The sequence below is a fragment of the Colius striatus genome, chromosome 2 (assembly GCF_028858725.1).
Source record: "Colius striatus isolate bColStr4 chromosome 2, bColStr4.1.hap1, whole genome shotgun sequence".
Lineage (NCBI taxonomy): Eukaryota > Metazoa > Chordata > Aves > Coliiformes > Coliidae > Colius > Colius striatus.
The window spans coordinates 41,355,464-41,380,709 of NC_084760.1; the positions used below are offsets into that span (position 1 = coordinate 41,355,464).

General features: G+C 45.3%; 3 protein-coding genes across 5 annotated transcripts; 1 reads left to right on the forward strand and 2 right to left on the reverse strand.

Moving 5' to 3' along the window:
- ANKRD66 (ankyrin repeat domain 66) lies at positions 1–12,730 on the reverse strand. Of its 2 annotated transcripts, XM_061990088.1 has the most exons (5): positions 11,880–11,952; positions 7,646–10,125; positions 7,326–7,486; positions 5,679–5,907; positions 1–500 (listed from the first exon to the last, which is right to left on the reverse strand). In XM_061990088.1, exons 3-5 carry the CDS (start codon positions 7,462–7,464, stop codon positions 320–322), a joined length of 549 nt encoding a protein of 182 aa, XP_061846072.1. In that variant the 5' UTR covers positions 7,465–7,486; positions 7,646–10,125; positions 11,880–11,952; the 3' UTR covers positions 1–319. The 2 variants fall into 2 exon arrangements, with proteins under 2 accessions (XP_061846072.1, XP_061846071.1); XM_061990087.1 differs by lacking the exon at positions 7,646–10,125 and having other exon boundaries at positions 11,880–12,730.
- Positions 9,526–25,066, forward strand: PLA2G7 (phospholipase A2 group VII). Of its 2 annotated transcripts, none has more exons than XM_061990085.1 (11): positions 9,526–9,774; positions 15,158–15,279; positions 17,211–17,361; positions 17,994–18,087; positions 18,615–18,683; positions 19,150–19,297; positions 21,552–21,665; positions 21,946–22,037; positions 22,465–22,638; positions 23,208–23,356; positions 23,709–25,066. In XM_061990085.1, exons 1-11 carry the CDS (start codon positions 9,528–9,530, stop codon positions 23,810–23,812), a joined length of 1,464 nt encoding a protein of 487 aa, XP_061846069.1. In that variant the 5' UTR covers positions 9,526–9,527; the 3' UTR covers positions 23,813–25,066. The 2 variants fall into 2 exon arrangements, with proteins under 2 accessions (XP_061846069.1, XP_061846070.1); XM_061990086.1 differs by lacking the exon at positions 9,526–9,774 and adding an exon at positions 14,360–14,583.
- Positions 12,807–14,323, reverse strand: IMP3 (IMP U3 small nucleolar ribonucleoprotein 3). The gene has a single exon (XM_010204141.2). The coding sequence runs from the start codon at positions 14,267–14,269 to the stop codon at positions 13,712–13,714; it is 558 nt and encodes a 185-aa protein (XP_010202443.2). The 5' UTR covers positions 14,270–14,323; the 3' UTR covers positions 12,807–13,711.
- Positions 25,067–25,246: the final 180 nt, after the last annotated feature.

Genomic DNA, 25,246 nt, shown 5'->3' on the forward strand with positions numbered 1-25,246 from the left:
AGCAAAATTATTTCCCTCTCAGTCAAGATGAGTTGTTTCTGATGTCATTCCTGTATATTTACGCATTTCAGTGAGTTACAGTATTAGTTCATTGAAATATCTTCTGCAGCTTTCTGATAGAGATACGGCATGTATAAACACACACAGAGCCAGAAGCACTTCTACTCTCTCCCTGTTAATGTCAGCATTTACAGTCCATCACAAGGATGTACCCTTGCTTCTCCTCTTCATCCATATTTCATGCCGTAGTTGCACCTGAGGTCTACCAGTCTTTGCTCTGCATTGCAAGTTCTCAGTGGCACCAAACAGGCCCAACACACTAATGCTTTTTCCTTTTTCCTTGATTTTTCTTTTGAGTACAGGATGTGTATTTCTCACGAGAACACGGTGGGTTTCTCTGAAGGCTGTCTTTCTTGAGTTCCCAGTCTTCATCTATCTGATCTAACGCAATTCCTTTCAGTGCAGCTGTCCTGCGATAGTTTCTGCTCTCCTCCTCTGCTCTGGGGAAGAAGGCAAGAGTGCATCTTCAGATTCTGAGCACAGCACAGTCATATCACAGTTCGTGAGCATCTGCAGGATCAGGGATCATGTATGTCTATGGTCAATATTGCCAGCAACAGGGTAAAACAGAGGTTCAACTCAAATCTACTAGCATTCATCACCCCAAGTGATCAGGTACTCACTGTGAGTTGGGCTAGAGTGAGAAATACTCAGCCACGTTCCACAGGGAGATTGGACTTTTACCATTATAATTTTAACCATACGAAGCTCTCTAAGCCTGATCTAATGAATTTGTGTACTATAAAATAGACTTAAGCACACTGAATGCAATTGGGCTTGGCATATTAACTCACTGTAACCACATTTGCATTTTCCTTGCTTTTTTGTGCTGTTCATTCACAAGTATTAGAATCATAGAATCATATAATCATAGAATGGTAGGGGTTGGAAGGGACCTTTAGAGATTATCTAGTCCAACCCCCCTGCAGAAGCAGGGTCACCTAGATCAGGTCACATAGGAACATGTCAAAAATTTGAAATTCTTTATGTCAAAACATCTGATCTGAAGACGACTGGGATTAGGGAGGGTTTGTACATAGTTATTCTTTGTGGATGACTGTTTGGCCTCAGAAATGATCTAATCCTAATCCAATTCATACCTGAAATTTTACATTCAAATCCAGAATTAAACTTGACAATTCATCCCCATTTCTGTTTTTTTAAAATAATGGTTTTAATTAAGCAATGTCATAGAAATAAGACTGTGCTGTGGAGGTTCAAATTTGACCTGGGAAAACTTTAAATAATGTAGAGGATATAATTTTTCTCAGCCCAATGCCTCCACACGCAAATCATTCACAACTGCTCTCTGGTTTTTTGGGCTTTCAGTTGCATTTTTCAAATTATCTCCATGATTTCAAGGGTATGAAATCTGTGCATGTCAGACTGTGAATCATCACCCATCCAGACCCTAGGATTTCCAAGTCAGCAGTGGGTTCGCGCTTGGCACATATGGTTTACCAAAGCTCTATTTTTTTTGTGATATTCATATATTTTCTATTAAACACAGACCCAGATCTTGATTGAAGGACTCTGTAGAAGCTAATCTGAAAATAAACATATTCCACTGTAGCTTTCCATATACCCTGGGAATATAAATGTTTTCTCATTACATTTCCCATGGTAATCAATCACAACAAAATATAATCTTCATCAAGATCAAAGTACTCTTTCGAGAAGTAGAATTTAATGGGTTTTTATCATCTCAGTTACGGTTTGGTAACCACAGCTCCTAAATATTCTTTCTATTAAGTGTTGTTAACTTTCTCTTTATAATCTTTATACAGGCCTTGCACTGACATAGAATCATAGAATGGTAGGGGTTGGAAGGGACCTTTAGAGGTCATCTAGACCTGCAGAAGCAGTTTCACCTAGATCAGGTCGCATAGGAACATGTCCAGGCAGCTCTTGAAGACCTCCAAGGAAGGAGACTCCACAACCCCTCTGGGCAGCCTGTGCCAGGGCTCCCTCACCTGAACAGTGAAATAGTTTTTTCTTATGTTTAAGTGGAACTTTTTGTGTTCCAGCTTCATCCCATTACCCCTTGTCCTGTTACTAGCTACTACAGAAAAAAGGGATGTCCCAACCTCCTGACACCCACCCTTTAGATATTTGTAAATGTTAATCAGATCACAACACTGGAAAAAAAGTGACTTCAAACCAAAAATCAGATAGGTACTTTCTGTATTTTGTAGGCACTGAGGAATTTTAAAAGAATGAGTACATCTACACTTTACATCCAAGTCACACAGCATAGAATCATGAAATGGTTTGGATTGGAACGGACCTTTGAAGATCACTCAGTCTAAGCCCAACTTGCAAGTTACTGAAAGTTTTGTTCAGTTCTCTTTCCCAGAATCACAGAACGTTAATGTCCTGCTGGCCACACTATTTCTAATACAAACCAGGATGCCATTGGCTGACTTGGCAGTTTCAACACCCAGCACTTCACAGGCAGGCTGGCAACAGGCAGGGGCCATGGGCCTCTGTGCCACTTGGACAGCTCTGGCAGCATCCAGGGTAAAGCCCTTCTGCTGCCAAAAAAACCCACAATCTGATGCAAATAATATGTTTGTTATTCAGAAGCAGCTGTGTTCTGAAGGCTGCTTCCTATCTTTTGCATGTCCATGCAAACTTCATTGAGTGGTACAGATACTCTGTAGCAGAATATTAATAATATTTACATGTTAATAATATTTACATGTTAATAATATTTACATATGGCTACATGTAGAATTTCCATGTTGATGCAAACAATCCCCAGTACAGAGCAGTGGCTCAACCCAGGTAGGTAGAGGTATGTTCATGCAGTCAGCAGCACATGGGGTCAGACACACAAGGGTCATGGTGATGCTAGAGAGGGTTGAATTGGGATTTGGGAAAGATTTGGATGCTCATAGCTCTGTTTAGATATACATGTCAGCTCTGTATTTGTCATAGGATGTTATTTTAAAAAATGCCTTTTCTCTCATTTGCATGGTAGACAAATATTCAAAACTGATGGTGATGCTCTGTAACAAAATATCACTCATATTTACATGCCACTACCAGAGACATGGTGAGGAGAGGGCAGACCTGCTCCGTGCTGCACAGCACTGGTGTGCAGATACATACTCCATTTTCTGTCTGTGGCACACACCAGTACTGCCCAACTGCCCCCAGATCTTTGGAGCACTGCCTGGCCATGGGCATCACCCCAGGACCTTCCATGGAAGGTAGTTGTGACTATGGCACAAACGTCAGTAATTGCTCCTAGTTAGCTCCAAGTTTGCTGATGTGAGGGAGTGAAAGTGTATCATGAAAGTGAAGGCATCCATTGTGACAGTAAATTATAGTGGCTGGCCTTAAAAAGCGGCTTCCTGAGCCCTGGTGATAAAGCCTAGGCTGCCCACAGGCTCTGAGGTGATCATACAGTCTTCATGTGTCTTTTAAAATGTCCAAGGCATGGCAATTCAAAGCATATCCCTGGTTTCTAAGTTCTCCCAGCCATGCTTCTGGCTGAGCCAGGCAGCCATGGGACAAGTCAGACCAGAATCTGGCTCTGAAAGACAACTTTTCCACACTACATTAGTCATTCACCTCAGAAAGCCCCCTGGCAGTGACACAGGTCACCCTAGGTGGCTCACACCAGGATGTCAAACCTCCTGCCAATCATTCCCTCATCCTCTGCCTGCCTCAGGCGTTGCCTGTTGGCATTATCCAGGCAATTCTCTCGCCTTGTTGTCACCTCCCCTTGGTCCTGGTGCACAGGCAAGTGCTCAGCAAATGCTATAGACTTGGCAGGACTTATTAGTGCAAAAACAGCAGCGCTCAATAGATAAGCAATTACTAGAAACGATTCATTGAGGGGAACAAGCCTGCAGACCTTTTGCTCTCTAGGACAGACAATATTTACCTGTTCTGATACAGAAACTAAGCAAGCCAAGATCTGAGAAGAGTATAAGGAGAAACTCTCCTCTGGAAGAAAGTGCCCCATTCTCAAAGAACTGGTAAACCAGGGCTTATCCCAGCTAGGCTCTCAGTAGTAAAAAAAGAAAAACAAACTAATTAGCAAACTTAGGCATCAATTAGTTGTCTGAGGACAATAAGAGCTGAATCTTCTGTGTTGAAGGAAGATGGGCAATAATGATGGTCTGCAGCATGACAGCTTCCATGCACAGCAAGGCATTAGCTCTCAGGTGTTCTGTATGTGAAAGGCCCCATCAGCTTACACAACAGCCAGAGCTTAGAAAGAGGAATCTGTGGCTCTCCTATCAAGTATTTTGGGCTTTTTACAGGGAGATTTTGCACAGCTTGGTTATCTCTTTCTATGGAAGGACACTGTGTAAAGATAAAAGGTGAGCATGGAGCACTTCAGCAGGAACCAACAAGCTGTGGAAGCACAGCAAAAGGACAGCAGGACCCAGAGAAAGGTTTAAGTAGGTTAATGAAAGGTGGCATCTGGCAGTTCTCAGACATTTGCCCAGCCACTGTGCCTGATCTTGAACTTGGCAGCTCTTGTGCTGAACTGGCAAGCTGGAGACTTTGCATTAAAAGTGTGTCCACAAGAAAATTCGTAATTGATATGGTGTCAAAGCAGTCTTGCGAATATGTCAATGGTAAAAAAGAGTCTGGTTAAGGACTGTGGTGCAACTGTAAATTCACAGCAAAACCCAGGGGAGGAAAAGCCTTTGGGTGCTCCAGCACCTCAGAGTTCAGTGTGTGCAGGTTTTCACAACACTCTTTACTGTGTTCAGTTTTGAGCCCTTCACAAGAGAGACACTGAGGTGCTGGAGTAGTAGATGAGCAAATGTGGGTCTTTGTCATGAGGAAAACATTGGGAAGACATTCATTTGTTCCACTGCCCTTTATAGTTTGCCTTGGTATGTTTTCAAAATCTTTACCGCTTCATGACATTATTGTTTTAATCAAGATACTACAGAGCTATTAGTAAGCAACAGAATCACAGAATCACAGAATGTTAATGGTTGGAAGGGACCTCAAAAGATCATCTAGTCCAACCCCCTTGTCAGAGCAAGGCCACCTAGAGTAGGTCACACAGGAACTCATCCAGGTGGGTTTTGAATGTCCCCAGAGAACAAGACTCTACAACTCATCAGGGCAGCCTGTTCCAGTGCTCCATCACCCTCACAGTGAAGAATGTTTTTCTTATGTTTCTGTGGAACCTCTTATGTCCCAGCTTGTACCCATTGCCCCTTTGTCCTTTCATTGGACATCACTGAGAAGAGCCTGGCTCCATCCTCCAGACATCCACTCTTTATAAACACTACTGAGGTCACCCTTCAGTCTTCTCAAGCTGAAGAGCCCCAGCTCCCTCAGCCTTTCATCATAAGGGAGATGCTTCACTCCCTTCACCATCTTTGTGGCCCTGTGCTGAACTCTCTCCAGCAGCTCCCTGTCCTTCTTCAACTGAGAGGCCCAAAACTGGACACAATATTCCAGACATGGACTCAAGAGGGATGCGGTTGGCCTTCACTGATGGCTCATGTAAATAGGCTTTAGATGGAAAGACAACTAACACATTTCTATTTGTTCTGGTCCATTACATAGCAGTCAACTTAATTTCCATTGCTGGGGCCCCATCAGCTGCCACAGAGGGACAGGCCACTTTTACTCACGTTTCCAAGAACCTGGAGCAGTCTCGGTGTCCGTAGATGTCCGCAAGCCTCTTGGGAGTGTCTCCAAAGAGGTCGGCCGCATCCATGGCAGCGTGCAGCGTGTGAAGGGTACGGAGCACACCGAGCCTGCCCGCTTCGGCAGCAAAGTGAGCCGGAGTCCAGCCCACGTCGCTCCGCAGGCAGTGCCGGGCGCCGTGATCCACCAGCAGCCTGACCAGCTCCGATTGGCCTTCCGTGGGTGGCAGCACAGGGAGAGAAGAGGCACTTGTGTTAGACTTGAGACCTTCAAGATGCATATGTCAGTCATGCACAATTCATCATCATTTCCTCAGTCATGTCATAATGGATTTTACCCACAATCTGGCTATTTGATTTATTAAATAATGTATCCAGTTCTGGGCTCCCCAGATGAAGAGGGACAGGGAAGTGCTGGAGAGACCCTAGCACAGGGCCACCAAGATGATCAAGGGACTGAAGCATCTCTCATGAGGAGAGGCTGCAGGAACTGGGGCTGTTCAGCATGGAGAAGAGGAGACTGAAGGGGGATCTCATTAACACTTTTAAGTACCTAAAGGCTAGGTGTCAAGAGGTTGGGAGTACACTTTTTCTGTAGTGTCCAGCAATAGGACTAGGGGTAATGGTCAAAAGCTGGAACACCAAAAGTTCCACTTAAATGAAATGAGAAATTTGTTTGGTGTTGAGCACAGGGAGGATGTGGAGTCTCCTTGGGAGGTTTCCAAACCTTCCTGGACACGTTCCTGTGCCTCCTGACTGAGGGGAACCTGCTTTAGCGGGAGGTTGGAGTGGATGATCTCTAGAGGTCCCTTCCAATGCCCACCATTCTGTGATTCTGTGATACGCCTTAGAAAATGTTGTGGGTTTCTTTTTTTTTCCATCCAAACCAGACTGCTTTCAGAAGCATTTTACAACAAAAGCAATAAATAAGAAATTCTAATTTCTGAACAGCACATCTCAATTAGTCATTGACCAATTGGCTATTGACTACCTTGGTGTCATACGCATGGAGGAGTACAGGTTCAGTTTCCCATTTTACACTATGTGCAAGTACACGTCATATATTCATCTCTCCTCTGAATATCTGCAAAAGGATATTTGATTTTAACAGACACTTCTGATGGTAAAGGACTGGGTGGGAGCTACATACAACTCTAGTCATCTGTTCATTCGACCATGTGGGACAGAGGAAGGGCAATATAAAGCATACTGTAATTATTTTGTTCTATTGAGTTTTATAAATATCTGGTATAAATACAGTGGGTTTGACTTTCTGTTCATTTATGCAGGTGTCCATGGAAAATAACTCCTCTGCACTATGTGAAGTCACCTCTTAGAAAAGTTATGTGGGGGACAAGTGGCCATACTATTTGTACATATCATGTCAATTGTAAATCTTCACATACCAAGGGTAAAAAAAAGCTAAAACAATCACTTCAATGATGATCTCACAAATCATTTTGGAGGCAAAGTTCCCATTTCAATTGCAATTTTCCTCTTTTTCTTGCTCACAAAATGAGCAGACTCAAGCTGTGACTACCACCAGCATTAGTTGCCAGCAAGGTGTAACTACAACCAGCATTTCCTTTCCTAAGGCTGGTTTGCAGAGGTAACAGAACAAGGTGTCCTTACCTTTTGCAGCAGCCCAGTGCAGCGGGGTCCTATCGTGCCAGTCAACATCCTTGTGATTTGGGTCGCAGCGCCCTGACCTCAAAATCTCATCTACCAGGTCGTAGTCCCCCACAGCCACAGCTTCATGGAGCTCTGTCATGCTCCACACTTGAAAAAGGTGCCTGGTAAAACAGGGATGGTTGTTTAGTGGATGAATTAGCTCCTCTCAAGAGCAGTTTTAACAGACCAAGCAGCAGTTGGCTTAAAAATGAGACATGCACTCTGAGAAAACAGGATTTATTAAAGAACAAGGAAAAAGGAATGAGAGGGGAAAAAAATACCTTCAAAACAGTGATCCCAGACTGATGGTGACATCTGATTTGCAGTCATGGAAACCTGGAGCCAAGTAGAGCCCCTTATGTAAAGGACTCAGAGATAAAACCACATTGCATTTCTGAAGGATGTTGCTAACAAACAGGCAGCTCAGGCCAAACATTTGCCACGGGTCTGTTGGTCCTCCCGTGCCATGGAAACTGGCTCCTCCCCTGCCAGTGCTGCAGATCCGTTATTGGTAGTGGTTTATGAAGTAAATATCTGTGCAAGTTATCTTCTGACGTTCTTTGGTGCAAATAATGGAACTATGGCATGTTGCTTAAAATTCTCATCTCCACAGCCATGCTTTGCATTTTCCAGTTCCATACAACAGACTCCTATCAAGGAACACAGCAGACCTTCAGTCCCTGCAGGGATTTCAATAACTATACCTGGGCTAGGGAATATTTCCTAGTTGCTCTGCTGGCAGAGAATTGCAAGGGTCACTGCATTACCCCATCATCCTGAGGATGGAAATACTGCATTATTTTCTTCAGTCTGGACAAATCAAAGGGGAGAAAACTGGAAAAGGCTATTCACGGAGGTGGTGGAATCCCCATCCCTGCAGCTATTGCAAAGCTGTGTAGATGAGGTGCTGAGGGACATGGGTCAGTGATGGGCTTGGCAGTGTGAAATTAATGGTTGGACTTAATGATCTTAAAGGTCTTTACCAACTGAAATGATTTTGTGATTCTATGACCAACAGTTGGTCTTGAGCTAATTAGCCCAGTCCCACTCATAAGTTTTAGGACTCATTACAGCTTTTGCATTGTATTTACTTCATGGAGTAATTTTTACAGATTAAAAGAATATGATTTCCATGTTTAGCACATTGGAAAGGACTAATATTGGAGCTTGCGGAGGCTGACATGAGGGAAGTTTTGCAATCCTAGGGTGTACATGCCTGGAGCCAGAGGTGGATGTGGCCATTTGCTTCTTCCCAAACTCCCATAAACATCCCAAACACACCCAAAATACAGGCTGGAAGGACACACCATCACACAATGTCATTACTTTTTTCCAAGGAAATGCCAACAAAATTCAAAGTTTAAAAATATAACTTAAATGTCAGGCTCCTTAGTGCTCTGCTAGCCTCAGATCATACCCACACACATACATGCAATGGGAGAGGAAGAGAAGCCAATGATCCCACCCCAGGAGTCACCAGCTCTCTAAGGAGACAGTTCAGGGGTGCAGCTCCATAAGGAATTTAGGCCAAGACAAATGTTACCCTCCTTCCCCTGCTGCTTCCCTCTGCTGGCCTTGAAACTCTTACAGCTGTTTCATCAGCTGAATCATCCTGTTGACCTCTCATCTGTTACTGGTGCCGCTTTTAGGCTTATTTCCCCGAGTCTTATGAGGGGGTAAATGCCTGGGCTATACAAAGTGTGGATGGGTGCTGATCCACCCATCAGTAGGGTGATTGATCCACCGTAAATCGTTCCAGAAGTTGCACCCAGCAGTGGGATCGGCTTCCTCAGCCTGTTGCTACCCACTTCTCATAACGCCAGAGGAAAGGATTTGGATTTTTATATGGAGGGATCTTGAGCTTAATGGAGTGCTTCCCCGCCCAGGACTCGCCTCCTCTCGCAGTCCCAAGCCTTGCAGCACCTCCGGGTGCCGCAGCCTGTCCGGGCGGGTTTTCTCGCGGAGATCCCGGAGCGGATCCAGCCCTACGCGGCCTCGCCGCGAGGAGAGACAAAATTCAGCCGTGGCCAGACAAGCGCCGTATATAAACCTCCCCCGTCCCTGCATAGGCACAGCCCGGCTTCTAAGCAGCCGCATGGATCTCTGGGGCGTGCAGTGGGTTGGGTTTTGGGTGGCGGGGGGGAAGGCGGAGGAGGGGAGGGCATGGCTCCGTGCCAGAAGCTTGTTTTCCAGGCCCGTGGAAGATCTCTCCCAGAAAGACTGTCTCATCTAAAAACTAAGGCCAAGTTTGGTCCCTCCCCTTCGGGGAGAGCCCGGCAGCAGCCAGCGTGTTGGCGAGAGACGCGTCGTTCTGCGGGCGCAGCCGCCTGTGGCCGGGCACCGCGGGGTCGGGACAGCGGCGACGGGCCGCGGGACGGCAGCGGAGAGGCTCCGGGACGCCGCAGGACAGGTACGCGGGGCCCCGGCGGGGGGAACGCGGAGCGCGGCGGGGAGCGACGCAGCCTTAGAGGGATTGTCAGCAGCCCGGTGGTTTCTGCGTAGCCCCTTGTGCAGCGGGACAGTGCTCCCGCAGCCTGGCTCCTGGCCTCGAGGCCTTCAGCTCTTCCATTTCCTCCCTTCCAGCCCCTTCTCTGGCCCAAGATCCCTGCGTGTCCCTGCGGAGGAGTGGGATTTGTCCTGAAAGATGCAGCAGGGAACACAGCCCCTTCCCTGCTGTGTGTACGGCCAGTGTTCAGGGAAAAAGTCATTCTAGTTTTCGGGATGGGAAACAGCAGTCCCAAGCTGCAGCAGGGGAAACAGACTAGATGAAAGAGAGGGAAAAAAAAAGGATGATTAAACTCTGCTTCAGGCATCCAGTGCCCTGCTTTGAGCAGGAGTTTGGACTGAGCACGCCTCTGGTAGATATTCCCAACTTTAATTATTCAGGGGGGCTGAGAGGAACGCAGAGCAGGAGGTTTTGGGTCATCTCCCCCAAACCCAGCGTCAGCAGGATGTTTGCCCCCGAGCCCTGGCTGCTGTTGGGAGCCAGTGGGGACAGCAGGTTTAGGATGGGCTTCTCCCCAGCATATTTTGAGCCTGGTGAGCTCATACGTATGGGACAAGGTGGTGGACTGCAATGTTAGCCAGATGAACCCACTGGGAGAGCCAGCTTGTACTTTACCCCGTGACACAGCTTTCTGGGCCTCTTCAGGGTAGGGACTGAGGGCAGCAATGCTGTCTGGAGTCATGCTTACTAACCCTGCTGACGTGATTTACAGCAGCTGAGAAGCTGCTCTCACTTACTGCCGAGAACACGCAGGACCCTCTCTAAAATCTCCATCTCTAGCTGTTGGTAGTGCGTAGCCTCCCCTTTTTCTCTGCCTGTTGCAAGTGACACGCTTCTTCTCTTCAAAATCAGATGGTATTAAGGGAAAGAGACCTTTCTGCAGTGGAGTTGTGCTTGCAGAGAAGTGAGAGGGGACATCCCCACTGGAGGAGGTACACTTGGATTTAGCCCCTGGATCCAGAAGCTCCATGGTTTAGGGGAAGACTGAACCTCAGTCTGATTCCAAAGCTGCTGCCTGCTCCTTCCACAGCAGGCAGGTTTTCCCTCACCCAGGTCCTGTTTCAGGCCCAAACCAGCAAGGAAAGGGTGAAAAGAGTTGCTTCAATGCCTAAAACAGGGCAGGGACCAGAACTGGGGGCCTCAGGTAAATGCTTAACATTTAGGGGTGCTTTTTTGCCCCAGACTAGGTGAATGCTGAAATGTTTTGGTATCTGGGGAAGGGACTAAGGTGATTCCATGCTCTGATGATGATAAATGGCTTTTTGGTTCATTCTCCAGTGTTAAAGGAGGTGGGACATGTACTTAGATTATATGGAGCTCAAGAAGGGGACAATGACACCTTCATCTCACTGAGGAGCGCCACTCAGCTACTGCTGAGATGTGCAAGTAGAAGTGCCCCAAGATGTAGCTGGGAGGCCCTGGCCTAACCTAGGATGCAGAAGCATTACCTCAAAGGCTGGGAATCACCCAGCTCCACCTTTGCTTCCCTGTCACCGTTTCCCACCTTGGCAAGGGGTATGTATCATCCTTCCCCAGACCCATGTGCTATCTGTTGAATTACTGAGGTCAGCATCACCTCTGCACTAAGCCACACTAAGACATTGGGTGAAAGCAGCCTTTAAAATGTGCAGTTTACTGGGGGAAGGGGGGGGGGGGGGGGCAGAAAGTGGCTCAGATCAGTGGAAAAATACACATTTGCATTTTGGTGACAGCCTCAGCCATTTACACCCTGTGCAGCACAAAAGGCCTCAGTGTGAAGGACTCTTTCCTTGTCTCCCCCACATTCCCCAGGCTAAGCTCCCCCTACTGTAGCAGCCTTGAAATAAAGGACAAGCCAAGGTCAGGGAGGAATGAAGAAAAAAAAAGAGAAAATATCCAAAAAACAAAGGGAGGGGAAAAAAGTACAACTGTAGGCACTGGTAAAAGGTCCCTTACAACTGGCCACCATCCAAGTGAGAGCTCCTGCATGGGAACCGCTCACTGTTTGCTCTGACGGCTCTTGCACTGACCAGACTCCTCTTGCAGCCACTTCCTCCCTTGCTGGCACCTCTCCAGCCCTCAGCTGCTGGGATGGGACACTCATGGAAACAGCAGAGATCAGGTTTTGTCAGGCATGGGGAAAGCTTGCCCTGACACCAGCATCACCACCCTCTGTACTTCTGCACTGGTAACTTCCTTCCAGCTTGATGGAGATGCTGAGCTACCTGAAAAACAGTAATCCCACTTCAGAAGGTGCTGGGAAGAAGCACACAGTCACAGCCCTGTCCTTCTACCAAGAGCATAAGCTCTTCTGTAGCAAGCCCCTGGAGTTCCAGAAGAGGGGAGAGTTTGCAGGATCTGGCCCAAAAAAAAAGCACAATGCCAATATGATCTCCCTGCAGTGGCTCACACAGGCCCCTGGCAGCCAGCACCGATGTTGGATCTAGCCTTGGGATCTGAAAAACAAAAAAAGCCTCTGTGTTTATCCCAGTGCCAGGAGAGGCTGTGGGAGCTGCTTCCTGCCCCCTTACAATCCCAGGCTCCGACGCCGCTGCAGGAACCACCCACTCGCAGCACTTTGGCTCTGGCCAACAAACTCAAACTTGCTAGCAGAAGGAAAAACACCAGTAAACACAAGGAAGCCACTATCTGCCTGCCTACAATCACAAGCAAGAACGTGGGCATGCTTCTGGCAGGTGGAACCTCTGTTTTCAGATAGAACTGGTGCTGTTGATGGCACTTGAAGGAGACCCAGCCTTCCTCCGAGGCATGTGTGGACCCTGGCTATGCATCTTAGGTCTCAGCTGCTGTAAAACCAGCAAGGCCACAAACTTCCAACTGAAGACACAAGCTGAAGCATTTCTTAAAAAACAAGGATTTGAGTTCTAGTACCATAGGAGAGTGGGGATGATGGATGCTGTTATCCTGTAACATCCACAGCAACTTAAAACAACTGGTTTAATTTTGCTTTTCTGCTCTTTATTTCAAAGAGGAAGAAAGTTCCAAACAGCACCAGAAGGTCTGAGGCTCCCCTCAGGTACTAATTTCTGTTTGGCTTATGTGCTAAATGCAGAAGCTTTCTGCCCCCCTCCCAAGGTTTATCGTTATAGTTAGGAGAGCTTTTGCTCCAATGCCTCTTCCCCAGTTAGATCTTGCTCCATAAACAGTGCCTAATTGTTAGCTGGAACCCCAAACAGCAAAGATGCCGAACATACAGAGAGTATCAAACTTCCCTTTACAACTTCACATGAAAGCAAAGTCGGCCTTCTTTTAAATCCCATTTTTGGCTAAAAGTCTCACAGTTCCAGAAATGCAGTACTTGGCCTCTTTGTTTACTAGGGACCCCAAGCAAACCCCACATTTCCCTGCATATACGTCCCAAGAAAATCCTTCCAGAAGCAGCTCCTCCAGTTATTGTGTGCCCGTCAGCTGAAGGAGGAACAGGGCAACCTCTTAGAAAAGCAGCTGCGAAGCTGCCAAACTGTCCTGAGATAGCCACTCGGCCAGGCTGAAAACCCCTTCCAGCAATACTATTATTAGCAGGTGTGCATTTCAGCCTGACTGCATCCTCTCTTGCCATCAGGTGAGGATCTTCCCAGGCACTTTGGCTTTGCAGGATTGAAGTGTGACAGAGCTGGGCTGACAGATGTTTTCTCAGAGTGATGGAAGTAGAAGGGAAGGTTCTCTGCATGGATGAATAAAGCTGTTAGCTGCAAGGGGGAGCAAAGAGAAGAGCAATACTTTCCTGGAAATGAGTACATTTCCTCCTTGCTCCCCTTTCTGGTGTGTTTTTGGGAGGTAAATACCAGTCAGCTGCACCGATGCATGTCCAGGGGGCAGCAGCGGGGCAGGCAGCACATCTCTAGGCGGCCAAGTCGAAGTCGTCGCGCTCCTGGTTGTAGTCGAGCACCTTCTGCCGAAGGCGGGAGGTATCCACCCACGTGATGAAATCCTCGACGGCGCGGGGGATGAGGAGCGCGGGGTCGGTCACCACCTCGGGCCCGACGCGGACGTGTCCCTGCTCCACAAAGGTGACGGCGTGGCGCAGGTGCTGCGCCATGCGCAGCTTCACCAGCAGGCAGGGCAGGCGCCGGCGGCAGAAGGCGGCTGCCGAAAGGCTCTCGCAGGCGGCCAGCGAGCGCCGGCAGTTCACTAGCCCCAGCCCGTACAGCTTCTCCAGCAGCGCGGCCGTGCAGCGTGCGCGGAAGGCTGCGCTGGCCGGGCCCAGGTCGCGGAGGCGGCGGGCCAAGGTGCGGACGGTGCGGGCCAGGGCCTTGTACTGCACGTAGTCTTCCCGCCGGCCCAGCCGGTACCGCCGCAGCGCCTTCACCTCGGCTAGGCTGCCCGCCGCCGCCTCCCAGCTCACCAGCTCCAGCCGCCGCAGCAGCTTCTGCTCGTGGTACTTGAGCTTCCGCACCATCTTGGCGACACGCACCGACCCGCGGCCCTTTCCGGGGAGGAGCCGCCGCGCTTGGCCCCGCCGCTTCCCGGCCGAGGGAGCCCGGCCCCGCCCGCCCGGACACTCCCGGAGGCGAGCTGCTCCCGCAGGCTGGGAATGGCCGCGGCTCTGCTCCGCGCTCCGCGGGCAGGGGCGGTGGGGGCCGGAGATCGCCGGCGCAGGGGCTGGAGCGACGGCCGGCGGGTGCTGCCCGCGGCCTGAGGCTGGGATGCGGCTGCTTTCTCCGGCGCGCAGCTCAGCCCCAGGGCCAGCCGGGGCCGGAGGTGCCATCCCAGGTACGGGCCGGCGACGGTCAGACCTTCCTAACAACGCGCAGCCCTTCCTTTTCTCTCCAGGGATCAAAGCCAGGCTTCATGGAAAACAAATGGCTACGGCGTTGGTTTTCTCCGTGACATCCTCCTTCTGCAGATACATAGGCTGGATTTGTTTGCACAGGAGCTGCAAAAACTTCCTTCTCTGTGGCTCATCCGAGGAAGAGCAGCTCTGGGTCATGGCCTTGAGGGAGAGAACTGCCGTCACCTCTGAAACTCACCGCTCCCGGGCTTGTGTTTCTCGGTTTTTGCCCCTGCCCCGTGGCTTCCCGAATGCCACCGTGGTCTCCCCTGAAATATGTTTCATTTCCCTTTAGTACTCAAGTGTTGTCTGATCCTTAGCATTCAGGATGAGGAAATTCCCCCATAGAGCAGGTCAGGTCGGTGGCTTGGGATGTTAGATCTGTCATTCTGAGACTCTTCTGTCAGCTCAAGTTTTGAGTTTCTGACTCCTGCATCTTCAGCACACTTAATTTTTTTCAGGGGAGGTGACACAGCCCAAGGCAGCCTCTTGATTTGCTTTGTCTTTTTCCCCCAGGTTTTTCTGTGAAGGCACCAATGGAAATGGAGAGCAGCAGCACTAAGTTTTACAGGATCCCCAAAGGAAAGGGACCACACTCAGTTGGATGTACAGACCTGATGACAGAAAATGCAGTTGAGGTAAAGCTCTCGGTTCTTCCTCCTTTGGATTTAAGCCATAACATTAGTGAAAGAACTCGCTGTAGTTGCACAGATGAATCAAACAGAAGGTCTTGTCTGTGTGCATGGCTGACATGATGAGGGTAGGTAGCGTTTCAGCTGCAGAGTAAATCCTCAGACATCTCAAATTTTTATCTCTCTGAAAAAGAACAGGATGTCAATTTTGCAAGTGGTTAGTACAGAGAGAGGCCCAATAAAAAGATGAGGATGGTAGACAGCTAATGAGCTTGCTTACAGGTTTCCATTTCAAATCCTCTTGCTTTTAAGTTTTCCTATGAGAACATGCTTATATTTACAGTGCGGTTTTACTCCTGAGCTCCATGAGCCAGATATAGTGGAACTTGTGATCGGTTTGTAGTGGTTATTTTTATGTTTTCCTTTACTATACTGGCTAACTCTGTGTTAGCCCAAAGAAAATATTAGTTTCTCTTTGCAATCAGCCCTTGTGTTTTTCTTAAATAATCAATCTGTATAATTAGAGTTCTCTCAGGCACAATAATGAACCTCTTTCTCTTCCTGGTAAGCAGTTAGTCACCTGCTAAAGTTCACTAGGACTATTCTGGGATCAATTAATATCATCAGTATGGATGGAGGCTTGATGATGAAACTTCCTTAATGGCCTTTATGTCAAAGGTTGATTCAAGTTTGATGAGTAAATAAAAACAAGCTTAATTAAGCAAGCTTTTGTACACGTTGTGTATGAAACTCAGAAATTACTATTCAAGAAAACAGATTTTATTCCCAACCTCACGTTCTTTTTGGCCCTAGACTTAACTTACGAAAACAAAAGTACAGCTGGAGTAAGACAGTGTGAACAGTGTGTCGCAAATTCCCTTGCAAACCAGGAAGTCAGCAAGCAAATTACACACAGTTCATCTGCTGGGAGGGCTGCTTTGAGGTGTGCTGTTGCCACACTGCTGCTGTCTGCATAGGAAAAATACTGGCAAGGGGAGAATGGAGGGTCTATATAAATGTGTAAAGCTTGGAAGGTTTCCTGGAAGACCTGTAGTACAGACAGTAAGGGAAGATTCAGACTGGTGGTAAAAATGAAAGGCAGATAAAGCACAAGTTAACAAAACAGCGGTTAGAAAGATGGACCATGAAAAACTCGTAAACATCTTGATGAGGGTGAACAATATATGTCAGTCCTTTGCTGTCCAGCTGCCTGGGAGCTTTACTGACAGCCTTTTGTGCAAGTCATCCAGGAACAATGTAGCCACAGTGAGACCATGCCCCTGACTACCTGAATCTCCTCTGCTGTTCCACACCTCCAGAAACTAGTCTCAGGGTAAAATTTGTCTTGCTTACATAGTGGGAAAATATACTTCTTGGAGCGTCCTTTTTCTCCCCCAGTTTAGCAAGCTGAATTGGGTCAGTAACAGCTCCATGAGCCTCACTGGTGCAAGGAAAGCCGTGAGAGCCCCCTGCCCAGCTGGAAGGGTGAAAGGGACACAGTCACTCCTATTAAACTGATCAAACGGCATCATCATACCATTCCCCAAAGGGAGGCATAGTGAGGAGGACAGAAAAAAAGATCCAGCAAGATGTGGAAATAGAGCAAATAAGTAGCTAGTGTTTGTAATGAGTAACTGAATTAAATGGAGCATTTTGAATTAGCCATAGGCTAACCTAGAGAAGGTGTCATATCTCTACCTGGATGCTAACAGCCATGCTACTTTAAATTCGTTGCAGGGACAAAAAGATAGTGATGTAGGATTGGTATCAAAGCCTGTGGAAGAGGATCATTTTCTTGTGAGAGTCCTATAACTCTCTCAAGCTGTCATTCTTGCATCTGAAACTCTTGACATAAATGTTTTTTTCTTCCTTTTTCTTTTCCATATATAAATAAATATCAATCTTTAGTTGGTTTTTTTTTTCCCTCCAAATCCCAGGGAAGCTTCTTGCGCCTGTATTATCCATCATGTGACACCACAGATAACGAAGAGGCACCATGGATTCCAGATAAAGAGTACTATCAGGGACTCTCTGACTTCCTTAATATGTACCGAGTTGTAGGAGAAAGGCTTTTCCAGTACTACGTTGGTAAGACCGGTTTTGCTTTTATTCCTTGACTAGTGCAAGAGCATGAGCTCTGTATGCAGCTGTGGGCAGTGCATTATTGCCGCAGTACTAAAACTTTGGGATTTTTTTCCTAAAGAAATATATTTGTTTCAGATGGTTTGTGTAGTGAGGCTTATGCTGAATGTGACCCAGTTCTCAGGCAGACCTGCAGTCCCTGACTCCTCTGAATAGGATAGTCTGGGCAATTGCTGTAGGAAGAACTTGGGTAAGCTTTGTGTATGTGTTGGGATTTAAATCCCACAGGGAAAGGTGCAAATGTAGAAAAGTCAGATAGATACTAAGATCTGAATACCAACAAGACAGAGATGCCTGACTCCCTGCAAATCTGTTCTCGTACAGTTTAAGAAGTATGTGGGCCTTGTGCTTGGCTGTGGATGGCACAAGGAGAAGGAAAGTATCTTCTGACAAGTAGAAGCTATTTTTGGAATTGGATCAGTATTTGTCTTCTGTATTTTAAGGATAAGATTTGATACTTTTATCTTCAGATGACCTCTCTGAAATCAGGAGTCATCAGATTCTTGGGATCTCTCTTACAGGAACAAATGCTTTCTCTCATTTCAGTAACAAAGACGGTCTCTTTGATTTTTGTCTAGGTTCAGTGACTTGTCCTGCAAAGTCAAATGCTGCCTTTAAGCCAGGAGAAAAATACCCACTCCTCATTTTTTCCCATGGACTTGGAGCTTTTCGGTAATTCTGCAGTTTGTTTGCAAACTATTTCTGTTGTCTATGGAGACAGCAATCTCCATGGATGGTTCTGAAGAGATTTTCAGTAGGGGGTGAGATCTCCGTGGAGCAGGAACAGATTTGAAGAACAGGCTGCTGTGTCTCAGTATGCCTCCACTGAAGTCAACAGCAGTAAATAAAAGCAGAGTTGATGTATTTAATTCTGTTCCCCCTCTGTATTTTAGGGTGAAGGTATTTATCAACCCATAAGTACATTGTGAAGATTAGCTAGTTGATTTTTGAAGTTTCCTAGGTGCTACTTTTTAAAAATCAGTAGCATTTTTCCTTCTGAATAGGCAGTAAAACAGTAACAAGGTTTTGTGAAGAGCCTTTGATGCCTGGCATACAAAAGCATGCTCTGCTGGCTAGAAAATTCAAAGAGAAGAAATGCTAAATGGGGCAAGCACATATGTAGCATGGTCAGTGTTTAAAGAGCAGTGTAATTAAGATCATGATGCACATGTCTCACCAGAGTGTGGTTTTGATTGCAGGACAATCTATTCTGCCATTTGCATAGAGATGGCTTCTCAGGGCTTTATAGTGGCAGCTGTGGAGCACAGGTGCGTATGCTGAACGTTTCAGAGTTCTGATGGAAAGAAACTTTCTCACATTGAATGAAATGTTATTTATTCTAAAGATCTTCTTAGGCTTTTTGCATAAAGAAAACTAACCTATCTTCTTGAGCCCTGCAAACACCTCCCGTTTCTCTAGTTCAGCTCTTCCTAGGCAATGGGAATTTGCTTAGATAAGTCCTTGAATGAAAAGTCTCAAGAGCAGAATTTGTCATTCTTCAGGCTTCCTATTTTTCTTTCTCTTATTTTTAGAATTTAGAGAATATAAAGGAGGGTGGGAGTTTTGGTGGGTTTAATGCATTGTGTAGAAAGGCTGTCTGCACTCAGTTGTGACTGCAGCAGCACTGGTCAGTGGCTTGGATCTCTAGAGAGAAATGAAATCTAAAACTTTGCTGACTTCACCCCAACCCAAACATAATACATCCCCAGAAATAACCTTTTGTTGATATAACAGAGATGAATCTGCTTCAGCAACATACTATTGTAAAAAAAAGTCTGTTTCTGAGCCACCAGAAGAGTCTACATCAAACATGGAGAAGGAGTGGATCTACTACAGGAAGCTAAAAACTGGAGAGGAAGAGCATTGTTTGCGCCACAAGCAGGTACTCCTCCTGAGTCTGTGCTCAAGGGAACAAAGCAGGGGTGGTGTGTTCAGGACTAACTAGGAGAGTTGTTCCCTTTGGCCATGTCGGCAGTCTTCTGCCATGGCTCATTGTTGCATTAAAAGATGAGAGCTCGAAGTCAGATTGTGAGATTTCCCCCCAGGGACTTTCACTGAAAACAGTTTCCCAAAGTCAAGGGTTAGAATTGTTGTTTATGAGACATAATTTTGGAAAGTTGGAAAATAGGTAATTTATTAAGGCAAAAGATGGAACAGATTGGAGATTGCCATTGATAAATACACTCACTGCAGTAGTGCTAATAGCTAATACAAATGCTGGCAGTACTTAATCCTGGGGATTCTTCACTACAGAACGAAAAAGCTCAGTTCTGACCAAGAAGGTGTCCCTGTCTTGATGGAGGAAGAAGAGTTCAACGTGTCCACTGTCTCACCTGGGTCTTCAGTCTCTTTCTTCCTTCTGCATGTTTCTGAGAAGAGAAAGGAGAAAAAAAAGCTCAAAAAACTAAAAGCCATATGTTTAAAAGACTAAAAACTCTTTAGGTTCCTGTCCCTAGGGTGATGTTTGACATGATTTGGGTGAAGAGCTGAGGAACATAGTCATGCATGTTTAGCACGTACCTCTTTCAGCACATTGCCATATTCAGGGTGTTACCTTGAATATTAATTTTACTGATATTTAGGGAAAAGTCTCACTCCAGGCACCATGGCCTTGCTGAAACTGTTTTGAAGCTGTTTGTCTGCTTGATACTGTGATTTCCGGCCAAACCAGGACCATCTTGCTACCACAAGGCTTCCTCCCTTGGCTGCTTCTCATGCTGATCTTGCAGGCCTCCACCTTCAAGGTCTGCACAAGAGATATGTGGGCACTGGCACATCTAACCCTTTGTGTGCAATTCCCACACTCAGGATATACTGATAATGCATCAAGTCCTATATTCCTGAAATGGGAAAGCCAACAACAGCTTTCTTCAGAACAGTGCTTTCTCATGAAGTTGCGCATCAAGCTTAGTCAGCTGTTTCTCCTGTGGTTCCACTCAACTTTCTGTTTCTTCTCTGTGCCTTCACACTTTTGCTGCCCAGCCCAGTCTTTAAGTGATACAGCATTGAATTCAAGTGTTTGGCTAGCCTTAGACTTGCTTCAGCTTTTGTTTACTCTTGGATAGCAAGATTAATCATGGCTGCTCTAAGGGGGAATGTTTGCTTCATCCCCTTCAATGTGCATTAACATGGTTTGTATCAATTTAAACAATGCAGACTTCCTGATTAGAAGCAGCATTCATTCTAGATGTGATATGGCCATACTGACAAGCTCCTCCAAGCACAGACTTGACATTTAAAATATGGGAATGTTTTCCCACAGCTAATGCAAATTCAGCCAGGGAGTTGTTTGTCTCTATCTCCCTGGGCCATTCAGACAGCAGTACAATTGTAATTTCCTGTGTGCACACAACATCCTCTTTACGAGTCTAAATGCATAATGTCTGAGCTTGCAAATAACCTCTAGAAGCTAGTGCCTGCAAATTTCACTACTAGAGAAGTCAGGAGATAGAGATTTATATGAAATACAGCAATGCACAGAGATCCTGTTGAGTGCCTACACACTGTAGTTACCGAAAACAGTACTGTTCTTTGGTTCTTTTTGAAGCTTTTTATTGACATACCAAAGTGAAAAACACTTCTTATACTTAAAAACTTTTATTTGCAACACCTTGACTACAGTTTTCAAGAATGTTTTCACATACAAAATGAGACAGGCCTCTTGGCTGTTTCTTATTTTTGGTTTCTCCACTCTAAAGACAGTTTCAAAGCTACTGTGCAGGTGGGGTAAATGATGTAACAACATTTGTTCATCCAGATGACCTTGAGGAGTAGCAGTGAGTCAGTCTTCCTTGTAGTTGTGTAATTTAAGCTTTTCCACGTCCCAACAACCCCTTCTCTGAGTAGTGACAGGATGGAGGAATTGAAGGTCTTTGGCTGATGATGTTGGCATAAATTCCTCCGTGTGCTGAGGATCTACACAAGACCTTTGGCTTTCCAAAAATCAGTTTTGCCATTGGTCAGGCCTTGTCAAGAGTTCTGTTTTATAGTTCCATTCTGCAGTTTGGGATATTCATTGCTGTATCAGACACTCAGGGAAGAAAAAAACTAAAACAGACTAAGCCTTGTGTCCAAAGGTCCTAACAGTTTCTGATAACTCCTTCCACTGCTCTGCCCCAACTTCTTTTTCTCCCCAGGTGCAACAAAGAGCCCAGGAGTGTATCAAAGCTCTCAATCTCCTTCTTAAAGTCAATTCAGGAGAGGAAGTAATAAATGTACTAAATTCAAACTTTGACTGGAATAGCCTAAAGGTAAGTGAAAGACAGAGACTGCGTTTTGTTAAATGCCTAATCATTCTTCTGGTTTCTTTTTTCCATTTCTAAACTGGTTCCTGTAAACTATTCTGAAGATCACGCTGTAGATATATGAACATATTCTCAGTTCATCCCAAGCTGTATTGATACTAATGGAGCAGAAATGCTGCTTGTCCAATTTCAATAGGATCTGTTGCCTAAAAAATTATTCCCTTTAAATTAAAAACAAAAAACAAGTTTGGGAAAGTCTCTTACAGCACCTGGATTTCTTTGACAGGATTCTGTTGATACTAGCAGAATAGCTGTGATGGGACATTCTTTTGGTGGTGCTACAGTTATTGAGAGTCTCAGCAAAGAAATAAGATTCAGGTAAGTGTGCAAAACTAGGCAAGAGACATTTGGCACTGAAGAGGTCTGGAGCAGGGGACCTTACCTTAGATACTCCAACTACTAATTAGCTCTAGAAGAAAAGTTTGGTTTCGCATGTCTTGCTTTCTCGAGTCATGCTTTTTTCAACTGTGGGGATGTGGTAGAACATAATAGCTGCATTATGTGGTATCATCATACTGTGGGACCCTGCAGAAGCCCCTGTGCCCAGATGCAGCTGGCACTGGACATCAACAAATGCAAAAATGGATCCTCTTTCCCCAGAGTAGAATTTTGAAACAAAACAATTCAGTAACCTGCTCAGTGTCACAGAGTTTCTCTTTCCCGTGGCTCCTGTAAATCAAAGTGTGCTGAAAACTGGCATACAAAGCTTTCTGCTTCTGTGACCATAGCCAGTTGTTTTTGGCAGGTGTGGCATTGCCCTTGATGCATGGATGCTTCCTGTGGGTGATGACATTTACCAAAACAGTGTCCAGCAGCCTCTGCTTTTTATCAACTCTGAAAAATTCCAGTGGGCTGCTAATATCATAAAGATGAAGAAGCTCATCTCCAGTGACACAAACAAGAAAATGATCACTATCAAGTAAGTGGCCAGGATCCATCATTTCTGTGGTAGAATAAATCTTCACTCTCTTTTCGGAGTTGTTAACTGCAGAAAGACAGTCACTAATTCCTCATGGCCCACATTTTTCCACAGCATGTTTAAATGAGATAGCAGCATGTTCCTCACTGTGGAAACAGAGAGCTCTTTGAAAGCAGCCAGCAGTCCTGCCCTGGGGCACAAGTTTTGCATCATCTGTGGCTGAATGCTTTAAAATAGGCTTCTGAGTGCAGGGATGCATTCACCGAGTGAAAGCACAGCATACACGGAAGTGAGTGGCTCTGTAATCCACTTTATACTCAGAGCAGCAACAACTTTTATCTTCCTACTCTTTATTGCCATTGCATTTATAGTGACTTACAGCAAGCCCCTATAAAACTTCATCCCTTCTGTTCTTATGACAGAATATATTGCTAATCTAGAATGCTCAAGAGATGAACCTGTTTTATCTTGTGCTAAAGACAACAGGATGTGAGTCTGTGCAACGCATGGCATCTTTTAATCAGACAACTGCTTTCTTAAAAGCCTTTTGATCATTTTTCTATTTGCAGAGGATCAGTACATCAGAGCTTTCCCGACTTTACCTTTGTGAGTGGAGAAATCATTGGAAGATTCTTCAAATTAAAAGGAGAAATAGATCCAAATGAAGCTATTGATATAAGCAATCATGCTTCACTAGCCTTCCTGCAGAAACATTTGAGTAAGTACCTGTTTACATCAAAGTACAAAGTTAATTCTTTATTCCTATGAAGCTTTTTATATTTACATTCTATTTTGAACAAAGTTTTTTAAAAAGTGTATCAAAAGTTTGAGTGGAAAAAATAAATCAAACTTTTTCTAGGTGTTTGTAGTTACCTTTGTAATCTAAGCAGCTCACAGGAACATTCAGTGGAGTTTTCTTCTGATACATAAAACCTGAAGCATAATTTTTCCCTCCTTAAAACATGATGCTGCCGGTACTTTGCTAAGTTGATTTAATTTTTCAGTGTAGCGTTAAAAAAAGCTGATGTCTTAACTCATTACTACTTGGGTTTTTTCCCCCCATTTCATAGGTCTTAAGAAAGATTTTGATAAGTGGGATGCTCTTGTGGATGGTATAGGACCCAATGTTATTCCTGGTACCAATATTGACTTATCTCCAGCTGAACCTGAGTAAGGAATACAAAGAAGTACTGAACATGCCACAGCCATGAGGACATTAATGTTGGCGAGACATTGCTCAGACGTGGGATAGCACTGACCACTTCCACAGCTTTTGGGGTGTGGAACACCAACAACAAAGTATTAGGTTATATCATCATGAAAATGGAGAATTAGTTCAAATGAGTTAGTGGGATTCCCTGACATACTGCAAAGGGTAAGTTCTGCTTTATAGGCAGCTGCAGAGAAGAAGAAAAAGACATGGAAAAAAAAAAATCAGTTGATGATAATGTAAATGATCTTTCTGGTCCTGACTTAGAATCAAGTTTGCAGAGAAATAATGCTCCAAGGAATTCAACTAAAATTCTGTTTACCAAGCTTTAAGTCAGTTTGCATCCAGCAAGTCTTTGTTGCAGTATAAGAAAAAAAATCTTTATTATTAAACTGCTGCATATTTCAGCTCTGCTCTGGCAACAGTTGAGAGCTGGAGCCGGTGTTTGCTCCTTCTAGTCAAGAGAGTGGAAGGTGGTCCTAAACTGTCTTATTAAAATAAGAGTCAGACTAAAAGCTTCAAGAAATAGTTTGAAGTAACAGCAGAGAAAAGTGTTTGTTCAGACATGGGACTTCTTATATGAACTTGATCCACTTACATTTAAGATCTGTTTACTGCCATAGTTAGAGGATGTTGCCATTACAAAAGCTGATGAAATGGTCACTCTTGTAGCAATTTTAATTCCCTTTTGGCAAAGCTCTAAGCCATGCCTCTTGTTAATCCCTGTATTACCAGTATCACTCACCCATACTGTTGTAGGTGAAATTACACTTATACCACTCTCTTTCAAGGAGTATGTAAGCATTGCTTCATCATCTTGATATTTCATGGGTGTAATACTTCCCAGCCCCTTGTCTTTTTCCAGGTACTAGCATTGTTCTTTGTGTCTGTCAGTAGAAGTTGACTGTGCTTGGCTAAAGAAGGCTCTTGTTTTTAGACCTCTCTTTGAAGCTGCCATATGAAAGGGTGTCTTCTAAATGACTAAGTCTTGCACAAGAGGGGCTACTGCTGCCTGTAGCCTATTTGTTTCAAAGTCAGGTTCCAAACAAAACAACTGAAGGAAGTGGAACAAGGAAAGCGGAGTAATTATTTCATCAGTGATATTAACATGCCCTTGCAACAACATCTAAAGCCTGTTTTCAGATTTGATTCTCTCCAGCCTACCACCATGTATTGTTTCTGTTAAACAAATAAACATGCAAGTGTTTCTCTTGCTGAGATCTACTGTCATACTCACCTCACCTATTACATTGTCAGAAATCAGACTTGGGTTCTAAATCACTAGGGTAGCAAAAAAAAAAAAAAAATAAAAACTCCATAGCCTCTGAAGAGGAGCAAGAACCTGTGCTATACACGAGCATGGAACAGGACTGGAAAATAGAAACCCTTTCCAACACA